General features: G+C 34.0%; 1 protein-coding gene across 2 annotated transcripts in view; it reads right to left on the reverse strand.

Annotated features, from left to right (window-relative positions):
- LOC120636027 (JNK-interacting protein 3) overlaps nucleotides 1-12,359 on the reverse strand; it is a 58,384-nt gene that overhangs the window by 10,625 nt on the left and 35,400 nt on the right. For both annotated transcript variants that reach the window (XM_039907268.1, XM_039907267.1), the window contains 3 exons: nucleotides 11,973-12,120; nucleotides 9,089-9,272; nucleotides 7,782-7,942 (listed from right to left, as the gene is read on the reverse strand). In XM_039907268.1, coding sequence (XP_039763202.1) covers nucleotides 7,782-7,942; nucleotides 9,089-9,272; nucleotides 11,973-12,120 — 493 coding nt within the window. The remainder of the gene's footprint in view (nucleotides 1-7,781; nucleotides 7,943-9,088; nucleotides 9,273-11,972; nucleotides 12,121-12,359) is intronic.

Genomic DNA, 12,359 nt, shown 5'->3' on the forward strand with positions numbered 1-12,359 from the left:
AGATTTGACGGTGTCACTTATGAATGTCAGAGACAGTACATAATGTACATCTAAAGCCTGCGAAGTAATACTTCGGTTTTCATTTACACGTTGTATATATAAATAAAAAAGCTGAAAGTTTGTCTTTTGTTTATTCGTCGTAATCTCTGGAGGCCTACATGAATAAAGAATATTTGAATTTTGAAATAAGTATGTTCCGTTGAATTGCTACAATTTAAATTTAAAAAAAAATACATTTCCTGACCTACCTATGTACTAATAAAAAAGCTAAAAGATTGTTATTTGTTTGATGGTTGTAATGTCTGAAATTTTCAATGGGATTTAAAAAATATTTATTGCCTGATTGTTAGAGATTATAGCCAAATTCTAATAATCATTTTGTATTTACCACTATGACTAAAAATAAGACAAAACACACAGTAAAGACAAACATATAAAAACTGCAATAATATCAATTATAAAGTTAAAAATAACAATTTAAAATTATCATATTAAAACTACAATTAGATTAAAAATTAAAATATAAAGTGAAAATTACAAATAATAAACAATTCTACAGAATTCAATTTTTTTTAAACTTTTAATTTTTGTTTATTGTTATTAGGTACACAAAATAGGTAATAACTAAAAGTAGATCTAAATTTAAGTAATAACAAGTTGTGTTGTAAGCTAGAACCCAAAGTATGTGTACACAACTTAAAGTTTAATTAAACAAAAAGTAAACATAAAATTAAAGTTGAAACAAAAATGACACACTTAAAAAATTATATATATAAAATTTTCCTAAAGATTTAAATTAATTGAATTTTAATTATCTTAATATCTCTTTTACCAAATATTTTTTATTGTTTGTATATTTGGAAATGCCAGTACCATTTAAACCGAACGCGAAATTGCCGTATCTGATTTATTGAAGACGGTTGTAGACAGTGGCGTGCATTGCATATATGCAAATAAGCAGTGCATACCCTACCCTCAGGGTCTTAAAGAGCCTTCAGATAGGGCCATTAAAGTTTTGTAATAAAAAAAACACTAAGTAAAAAATATATGAAAGCGCCATCTAGTAATGAGCGGCCAAACTTCTAGGTGGCGCTAGACAGGCGACAGCGCAGCAAGCGCGCGCGAGGCGTATAGCGTACAAAATAAAATCTTCTACTTCGTATTTTAATTTTTAACCGTAAACGCTAAACATTTACCTTTTAAAACACGTAAAAATACCTATATTATTATTTTAATCTCATGTTATCGATTGCAGGGTAAATCCATTATTATGAATCACTCGACATATGACGCCCTCAACTGTTGCATAGAAATATCAAATAAAATAAGCACGACCAAAGAAAGAATCGTTTTGCTAGATGTGTGCGTGCAAGTTAGTAGTGTGTGTCGTGTAATGTTATAATTGTGCGCTCGTACTTACAAGATTAGCATCGGTCTTGTGTGAACAGTTTCATTCATAAATTCTCTAAGTATGGGTGTCTATAAGCACTGCTTACGGAAGTGGATAATCAATTACGTGTTTCATTTTTTCTATGAATAAAATGATTTGCTTGGTTTGTTATTGTTGTTAACAGTCATTATTCTTTTTTTAGAATTAAAAACATTATTCACAAATGTAAATACCTTTTAGTGTCTTTTAAGATAATTAAGGAACTAATATTATCGAATTAGTCTTTCGTTTTGAAAATAATCTATGAAACCAAACGCTGTCTAAATTTTGAAAAATGAATAATTTAAGTTTTCCAGGAATCATTGGAAAGTGAGAGAGTTAACAATAAATATGGTTTCTATTTATTGTTTACATATCAAAATAAAATAGCGTTCGTACCCATACTTACAAAAAATTAAAGGCATATTTTGACTAATTTTTTTTTTTAAAGGGGGTTTTAATTGCAGTCTGTTGTAGTCTTAAAGTGTCTGATGTTTCTTGCATACCTTCTTTAAATGCCGTAGGTGATATATTGACTCTTATTATTACAGTTGGTGAGGGGTCCCTAAAACTTCGTTATCGTTTGTTCATCTGTTACTTTCCACCATGTTCTTTACGCAGTCAAAGTCAAAGCATCAAACAGTAAACTGTTTGATGCTTTGACTGAGTTCTTTGAGAAGGTTAGTAATATTGTTCTTGAACATCCTGATGATAGATTTATAATCATAGGGGATTTCAATATTGGTCAGGCCCAGTGGACTGATTCGAAGGAGTCAATGAACCTTTACTGTGACATATCTAATCCTTTAATTGAGTCCCTTTCGTCTCTCTTATCCTTTAATAGTCTACAACAGTTTAACTCAATAAGAAACGACAAGGGTAGGATTCTAGATTTGGTGATTGCTAATTTTAAGTGTAATGTTTCCACCACTGATTTTTGTTTGGCTGCCATTGATCGTCATCATCCGGTGCTAGATATAGAGTTTCTTGTTAGGTCGGAGCCTCAACTTAGTTCTCAACCGCGGGTTGTACGCTTATTTCATGCTGCCGATTATAATGAAATTAATTCAGCTCTTGCCGGTATCGATTGGATTGATATTTTAAATGTGGGGAATATTGATATGGCTGTATCATGTTTTTATGATATAATAAATGATATTATACAAAAGTATATTCCATCTAAAAAAGTTTACGATAATAATAAGTATCCTATGTGGTTTAGTAGGCCTCTCATTAAGATAGTTAATGAGAAACTTAAATTCCACCGTAAATGGAAGCTATACGGTAATTTTGATGACTATGACACCTTTTCCCTCCTAAGATTGCGGCAAAAGAATATGCAAGAAACATGTCTAATCTCTTACCGTCGTCGTGCTGAAGAAAAAATTCGTAGTAATAGTAAATATTTTTGGAGCTATGTTAAGTCTAAAAATAATATTTCTTATTTTCCTGATACGATGTATTTTGGTAATCAGTCTTCATCCCAAGGTAGTGTGATTTGTGATTTGTTTAATAAATACTTCCATTCTGTTTTTGAATCTGACGGGTCTACTAGCGCTCCAGAAGAAACAGAATGTAACAACACTGTAAATTTGAACTCTGTAAATATTTCACCTTCATTAGTATCTTTATATTTAAAAGAAATAGACGTTACTAAAGGCACCGGTCCTGATGGTATACCACCAAAATTTTTACGAGAATGTCGCATCCACCTATCCGTCGCGTTATCTGTTCTCTTTAACTTGTCATTAAATATGGGCAAAATGCCACACATCTGGAAGAAATCATTTATCATACCAGTCTATAAGTCTGGTGACAAGCACAACATTGAGAATTATCGCCCAATCTCGAAACTTTCTATAATACCCAAGTTGTTTGAGAAAATAATTTATGACTCCATATATAGTAGAGTCCGACCTCGCATAATTAATGAGCAACATGGCTTTGTTAGTAAAAAATCAACTGAATCTAACTTGTGTGAGTTTATTGATCAAATTATTTTAGCTATGGATAGTGGTTACCAAGTGGATTGCATTTATACTGATTATTCGAAAGCATTTGACAAAATTAGTCATGAGTTGCTTTTAGTCAAATTATTTAAGTTTGGTATTCATGGTGACCTACTCCGTTGGGTTGAGTCCTATTTGCGTGATAGGAGCCAAGCAGTCGCCGTTAAAGGTTTCTGTTCATCATTCATGCCTATAACATCAGGTGTCCCGCAAGGGTCACATCTTGGTCCTCTCTTCTTTGATATCTTTATAAATGATGTTGCCCAAATTTTTTCAAATTCTAGTTGTCTTCTATACGCTGATGATAATAAAATTTTTAAAATAATTATCAACGAAGCTGATTGTGATGCCCTACAATATGATCTTGATAAATTGTGTGCATATTGTCACTTGAATCGTTTACAGCTAAATGTAAGAAAATGTAACGTTATTTCATTTTCACGTAAAAATAAGAATTTAATCACAAGGAATTATTATCTTAATAATATATTAGTAGAAAGAGTACATTTTATAAGAGATATAGGGGTTATACTTGACTCTAAATTAACATTTAAAACCCATATTGAGGATATTGTTTCAAGGGCTTACCGTCTATTAGGTTTTGTCATGAGAGTTGGAAGAGAATTTGAAAACTATAATACTCTTATACTTCTTTTCAATTCTTTGGTTAGACCATTATTGGAATATTGCTCTGTTGTTTGGAATCCGAGATACAATATTTATATTAATATGTTAGATAACTTGCAAAACAAAATGTCTAAGCACTTGAGGTATCGTTTTTCGGGATCCAGGCAGAATCCATTTACTTCAGACTGTCTGAAACCCCTCCAGGCTCGTCGACAGGTTCGTGATATTGTTTTTTTGTTTAAAATTTTAAGGAATGAAATTGATACTCCAAAACTACTTAGTAGAATTGGTTTTGTTTGTCCAAAGAATATTATATCTAGGCGAAAATCCCCTCCATTTTATTTGCCCTTAGTCAGATCAAAATACGCTCTTAATAGTTATATTTATAGAGCTACTCAAAGCTATAATAATAATTTCTCGGATTTAGATTTATTTAATCTTACTCTTGCTCAGTTAAAAAAACATCTTTATTCTAAATTCTAACTTCTAATTGTTCTACGTAAAAGTTCTACTTATGTTTTCACATATCCACTTGGATTGGATGGATATTGTTAATAAGGGTATTCCCTTATTTACATTATCTGTCAATAATATGTGTTTATACATATTTTAAAGTTTCATAATTATGTTATAAGTTTGCTGTCAATTTTAATGTATTTCGTTAGATTTATTAGCGGCTACTTAATTGGTGTATGTGTTATTTTCTTTGTACTAATTTTAAGTATTAAGTATACTGTTTGGGCCTTAATAAATAAAATAAAAAAAAATAAAATAAAAAAAAATTTCGATTGCAATATTATCATTAGCATATTCGATCGCCATTATTGTTTACCTTCGAACAATGCTGTATGGCGTTGGTGATAAATAAACGGTTCAAGTGCATAAATTCAGTAACTTATAAAAGTTTGAGTAGTGATAGTTTAATGTGTTAAGGTTAATTTATAGTTTATTCATTCATTTTATAATGAAAGCATATTCGTGCGGCCTTGTGCGTGCGGTTGTTTGGGTTCAGTGTGCCTGGAAAAAGTACTTAGAGAAAACTTCTATCCCTACTTATATCGTAAAATTGGAAATCATTCGCAAAGGAAGGAGTGTACCAATGTTACAAATATCCCAAAAAAAGGTGATAAAGTAACACGTATATTTAATAATAAATATTACGAAAACTATTCTTGGCTAAGCGGCTTTGTACACATCAATCGATTATTTTGCTTTCCTTTTGTGTTATTATCCAATATACGTAAAGTGTGGAATGATAAAGGATATTGTGTTCTTAATAATTTTCATAAAGACGCTAAAAACATGATATGTTGGAAAAATATTATCATCATCAGTGTGCTTAGTGTCATAATTTTGTGATGTAAATCAGGGTATGCACTTTTATTCAATTAGCAGTAGATAGACGTTAGTATTAAATCAATCAAAAATATAACTTTCGTAAAGTAATTTGATTATAAACCGACATACCTATCAAAAATCTAAATTTTAATTTTACTTTATGTTTGTGTTGAACACCTTGTGCATACCCTGGGTCCAAGGGCTATGCACGCCACTGGTTGTAGACCATGTAATTGTACGCTGCGTCCCATAGTTTACGCGGGTGAAACCGCAGTGTACAGCCAGTTTTTAACTAAAAACTAACTATGCTTTACACACACAAGAAATTGAAAAAGGTTTAGAAAAAGGAGTAATGTACACTGCACCCGTCGTATATATATATATCTATATATATATAATGAAAATGGTCTTCGTTTGAGGCTCAATCACGCCTAAAACACTGATCGTATCGACATGAAACTACCACCATTCGATGCGAAATTTTTCCTAGATGGTTTATGGCTATCTATTTTTTGAATTCCAACATTCCTTCATTTTTTTATTGCTGTTTTACTTTTATGAACATTTATCCCGCTAAATCTATATATATATAATGAAAATGGTCTTCGTTTGAGGCTCAATCACGCCTAAACTACTGATCGTATCGACATGAAACTACCACCATTCGATGCGAAATTTTTCCTAGATGGTTTATGGCTATCTATTTTTTGAATTCCAACATTCCTTCATTTTTTTATTGCTGTTTTACTTTTATGAACATTTATCCCGCTAATAAAAACAAAAGATAAGCATTTTCTCTTGATTCTTTTGTTTTCATGGATTTCAACAGAGTGTATTAAACGGATTATGGTTTTTTACATTCAGCTAAGAATCTACTCACGGTAGTGGAGAACGGCTGGACCAATTGGGCTTTTTTTTATCTTCAGAATTGTCAGGAGAAAGTTTTGTATGTAAGAAAATTTTAAAAAAGCCCGATAAAAAGTTAAAAATTTCGATGATAATCGAAGAATTCCCATCTATATAGTCACTCACCACGAAATCTCGGGAACCATAAGACTTAGAAACGTGAAACTTGGTAGGAATATTACTTTTGCTATGTAGAGGTCAGCTATGAATAGATTTTAAGAAATTCATTCCCCAAAGGGGATTGCGGGGGCGTTAACAATGAACAATTCCCGTTTTTAAACTATAGCTCCTATAGACTTCAAATTTGGTAGGAATCTTCTGTAAGAGGTGTAGAAATAGGCTATGAACGAATTTTACGATAGCTCACCCCTACTACTACAAAGAAGATTGCGGGGGCGTTAACAATGAAAATTTTCAATTTCCAAGCGATAGCTCTAAAAATGATCTTCGAGCGGATTTTACAATGAATCACCTCCAATAAGGTTCGCGGGGGTAGGTGTTAACAACAAAAAATTTCAATTTCAAAATATAGCTTCTAAAAATTCTAAATATGGTAGGAATCTTTTATTATTCACATAAAGAACATCTCAAAATGGATTTCAATAAAGTCTACTTCCGACAGGAATTGCGGGGGTGGGTGTTAAAATCTAAAATTTTTATTTCTAACCTGTAACTTCTACAGACTCCAAATTTGGTGGGGATCTTCGTGTATGTAGGGATATTCGTGTATTTCCTTACAACAATCGTCTTTTTGGCAGCGGAGAAAAAGTCATTGAGAGGTTTCAAAAACTTAACTTTACATGTAGCTATCCAATCAACGGACTAAGAATTTTACATTCATTTTACTTTTGCAGACTACATAACCGACGAATTCTTTTATTGCGGGATCGCGGAAATGTAACAGATTAAAATGAATGCATTTTCCAAGCACATGAGATGTGGAAAATAAATTTAGTTACTTATTCCAATAGAATTCATAAAAAACATGCACAATTAATTTTCTATAAAAAATTTATGTCACGGAGAAAATTTTAGTTAACAGAAAATTCGTCGCACTTGAACCTAGACAGATTTCAACTTCACATATGAGACTTGCAATGACTTTAACTTAAACTTTCAATGCTCATTTCAAATTTTTTTCTTCATGTCAATTATTATTAATTTTTGGAAGAAAGGCACGGAAATGTTATAATGATTGCACATTGAAAGTTACAATGAATATTAGTGAGAAAAATCACCTGGATGAAAGATACAGGCTAAATCGATGGAATTTGGAATTTGAGTAAGTCTAAACAATATCGATGCTTACAGTTCTATCCGCGGGGCCTATTTATGTTCATACAAAAATAAAAAAAAAGGAGAATAATAAAAATATGAAAAAAATAAATAAAAATGAAACGTAAAATGTAATTTATTTCCTTTTTCAATTCGCCCAGCGAAGCGGGCTGGAAACGGCTAGTATATATATATACCTGAGCACTTGGGGTCGCCAAGCGTCATGAGCCAGTACTGCGTGAAGTCCCACTGGCCGTCCTGGTGACGCGCGAATATCGCGATGGTGCCATCCGCTAACGCCACCACACAGCGGGAAGCGCACCACACGATCGACAGAATAGCGTCGTTCAGCTTCACCCTGCGAGACATTAAACACCGCTATATAGCCGCCATATTATACCTTCCTTCTTTTGTATATGCATTTTATTTTTGTTTTCTGGGTTATGTACAATCAAATTATGTTCATTCGTTCATTCATTCACCGCATTCATATGGTATTTATGAATGTAAACGATTATTTTTACTAATTAAAGAAAATTTTTACTCCACTCGCTCCACAATGCTTTATTAAGTAGCCTAATATTGAAAGGTCAAGTACGTCAATATATACTATAAGCTTAGTGGCTAAGTAATGTTGATAAGGAGTCCCTGGGGGCTTTTATGATTTCAATGAGGAATACAAACCACACCTGCCCAAAGAGATTTTAATTAAAAAAAATCTATTGATTGTAACATGGCATCCCTGTCTCTCACCTCTCTCACCTCACAAGCCATAGAGATTTTAAAAAGACATCCTCCAAAACTTGATTTTATTGCCTCGCGAGTTGGGAAAAGTAGATATTCAACTCAGGGTTAGAGTTGCTCTCTTTTTGGGCGCCCCTAAAACCCTCGCTACACTCAGGACTCTAGATGCCACACCCTCACTACGCTCGGGAGTTATTCTAAAGCCCTTGTTCACTTGGGATTAATCCCGGCGCCCGTAAAATAAGACATTACTTTACCCCCTTGTTGAAAAATCTGATATTACCTTAACGTGCAAATCGAATGGTCAATGAACCCAATCAACGTTTACTCGACCTGCTCATTCAACCAACATTTTTATTACAGCTTTCAAATGAATAACTGACCGAATTTCAAGCCAATTTATTTTACAACTTGTTATTACGGCACGGCCACTTACACTTACTTGATAGAACTACATAATTTATGGAAAACTATAACATTATAAAGACATGAGTATAGTGTACAATAGTGGTCAGTGGCGTACACTTCATACATGCACAAAAGCACAGCATACCCTATAATTTTCGTAAAACTCATAAAGGGGAAGGATTTTCAGCCATCTTCCTTCATCATACCCGGGTAAAAAACCTTGTGCACGCCACTGATAGTGGTATCCTGCGAATTTTGAAGTAAAGGTCATTCAATATTCATTGCATACTTATACGTACGGTACATTTTTTACTATATTGGTTCGTATTTACTAGTTATACAATACGCTCACCTGGCCAAGCACTTTCTGTAGTTGTGTATGGCGGAGTGCACGTACAGGTTGCCACTCTTGGTGCCGAGCCACATGGTCGCCATCACGGTGGACATGGTGCGTCCATCCGAAGTATCATCCGCATTTTGCTCCTCAGTAAACGCGTCCACTCCCCGCTCCGGGGAGTTCGTCGCCTCGATTTCCGCTGAGAAATACATCAAGTTCAAAATAAATCACTCTACCACTTTTTGGTGTGAAACATCTATAGGCGGAGAGCGGCGGCGACGCATCGCTACGCTGTATGATAGAATATATGTACTATATGTTGATGAAAATACTTGAGTTTTCACCTTTGTAAAGAAATTCTTGAATTAAAACATTTTGTATATGAAGAAAATAAATGTATATTAAGTAAACAGTCATCATTTTCAGAAAATTAGTAATATTGTATTTTTTTATCCTGTCATATTGAGTTCCTGTCATAATCTGTACTTTTGTGCCTTATACTTGTACAAAATAATTTCGATGTTTCACATCTGCCAGGCGTCCCGTGACTGTTCATACTTTTTATTTCATATCGTTGGCGAAAGGTGCAGAGGCTATTTGTGGGATTGAGTTTATGCTTTTATAATATGATTCCAAAGTTAATTCTGGACCTACCAATGCTTAAGCTTGAACAATGTGTTAAAATACATTTAATAAATCATGGTTACTATACGATTGACGAGTTTCTTAACGACAATGCGGCTCGGAGGCTCCGCTCTCATCTCTCACAAGATATAAAATTTAAAAGATCGCAAACTGTAAAATGATGTTGAAAAAGAGCAATCTGCTGAGTTTCTTGCCGGCTCTTCTCAATGGAATCTGCCGTTTTGGTCTTGAAGTTTAAAAAGTGCCTATAAACTTGAAATAAATGAAATTTGATTCATGTATTTCATTACAAGTTAGCCCTTGACTGCAATCTCACAGTAGTGAGTTGCTCACTTTTTTTTTTTTTTAATGTTTCTACGCGTCATCGCTAGGGTGGTAACTAGCCACGGCCGAGGCCTCCCATCAGACCAGTAAAATAAAGCAGCTCTCGCAGTTATCACTAATGACTAGAGGCAATGCCATAAAAAGTAACGCCTAATCAAAGAAGATTATTAGGCTATTTCACCAATCGATTTTCACTCATATAACCTAACTTGTCTACTAGGTGTGTTTGTTGTATCGTATTTTCTATTTTTCGTATGAATTTAAGGTTATTAAACAGTTATGTCTTATTTACCTGACAGTTATCAGTTTACAAGTTCCCTAAATATTATGCACTGCATAACTGTGTCCTAACTTTAGATGGCGCCTAAAGACGTCAATCATCATCTGAGTTGGTGAAACGTTTTTTGAAATTATACTACTTTCGCGGCGTAAGGAAATCATCATGGGAGTGAAATTATACGATGTAACGAAATTCGCGCGCACATGGTTACACGATTTTAACAGGATGAAGGTAGTTGCGAAATCGAGTGAGATAAATCCGACAACCTGAAGTTAGCTATAGTCAACATGTTAGTTTTTCAAAAAAAATGTTTGACAGTGTACACTTTCAATTGTCAAAGTCTTCGGGCTCATTCCGGTGATTTAATTGTACAAAAATCTCAAATTTTAATGTTCAATGAACCAAAGTGAACAAATTGAATTATTTTCACTAAAAACGTGGGTTAGCAGTGTTAATTTAAAGGAAGCTATTAAAGTATATATCAGTAGTATTAATAAAGCCAAACAACAGTATGATGAACATTAGTAGATTTTACCAAATTTTTACAGACGGTGCTAAAGAGGAGAATCCCTCTGGTGCAGCCTTTTTAGATTATCAAACATTACAATCTTTAAAGTTCAAAATTGATGATAATGTTTGTATTATGTACGTAGAACTTTGAGCAATTCTGGAAGGTTTATCTTATATTTCGTCAATCGATGGGGATAAATAAATTTGTTATATTTTCAGATTCCAGAAGTGCGCTCACAATATAGCTCGTGTGCATCTAATATTAGAAGTACACCCGTAGCTTATGCAATTTTGAATCTCATCCATGATTTTGATAAACAATCTAAAAAAGTAGTTTTACAGTGGATTCCTTCACATGTTAATATAATGGGTAATACAATCGTTGACCGAATGGCAAGAGAAGCAACTTCTGAGGGAGTTGAGATATCGGTATTGCCGTTTTATACCGATTGCTTACATCTGGTCAAAAAAATGTGCTGCGGGTTATGGAAAGAGTTCTTTGGCAAGAGATCAAAAGAAAAAGGTATCTGGTACAAGACCATACAAGCTGAGCCTTTGATGACTCCTCGGATTCAAGACACTTCAATGAATAGGAGGGACACTGTAGTTTTGTTACGACTTCGATCGGGGCACATTCTATTTAATAAATTCGCCTATTTAATGGGTAAGGCTTCAACACCCAACTGCACAGAATGTGGTGTGGTGGAAGACGTATTCCATATTTTGATGGAATGTGTTCGGAATGAGTCCATACCATTTTTAATACAAACTGTATATACCAATCTATTGGCGGTATAAATATAGTTTTAGGAAACATATCATCCAAATTACAGATTCCTATAATGTATATGTAGCGGTAAGTTAAATATAATTTAGTGGCTTTAACAGAGCGGCATAGTCGCATTGACGACAAAGCTCTTTAAATGAAGATTAAAAAAAAATTACTTCTAACGCGTGTACATAAGTACACACACGTATTTTTTTTTTCTCTACGTATCACCCAAATTGCGCATACGATTTATGCGTTCCCTAGGTTTAGTAAAAACGGGTATTAATCTTTCACATTTTAAAAACAACCTTAACCACAATGCCATGGAGGGAGTCGAGAAGGTGGAAGTTACAAGTATTGGTTGCTGGTACCATTGATGGGTGTGGAGGAGAGCGGCGGACTGTCAGTGGCAGGAACCTTGGTTGCGGCGGACCCGTCGGACTCTTTGCCTTCGCTGGTTTCCTGCGAAGGCGCATCCTTGGAAGGCGTCCTCGGCGGCGTTAGGAGGGTAGCTTGCACCTGAAACATAAGTAACCGGATTATCCGCGGAATTTCGTAGTCTAAAATCGATTGTTTGTAACTATTCTTACACCAGATAATTGTGTCTACAATTATTGATTGTAAAGTCAACATCTCCTCCGGATTGAAGAAATTATAAATCCACACAGATTCTCCTGCTGTTCGCGGAGCATAGCAAATTAAGCTTAATTTTCATAATAGAGAAACGTACTCGACTTCGCGGGGAATCGCTACTTAAA

The sequence above is a fragment of the Pararge aegeria genome, chromosome Z (genome assembly GCF_905163445.1).
Source record: "Pararge aegeria chromosome Z, ilParAegt1.1, whole genome shotgun sequence".
Classification (NCBI taxonomy): Eukaryota; Metazoa; Arthropoda; class Insecta; order Lepidoptera; family Nymphalidae; genus Pararge; species Pararge aegeria.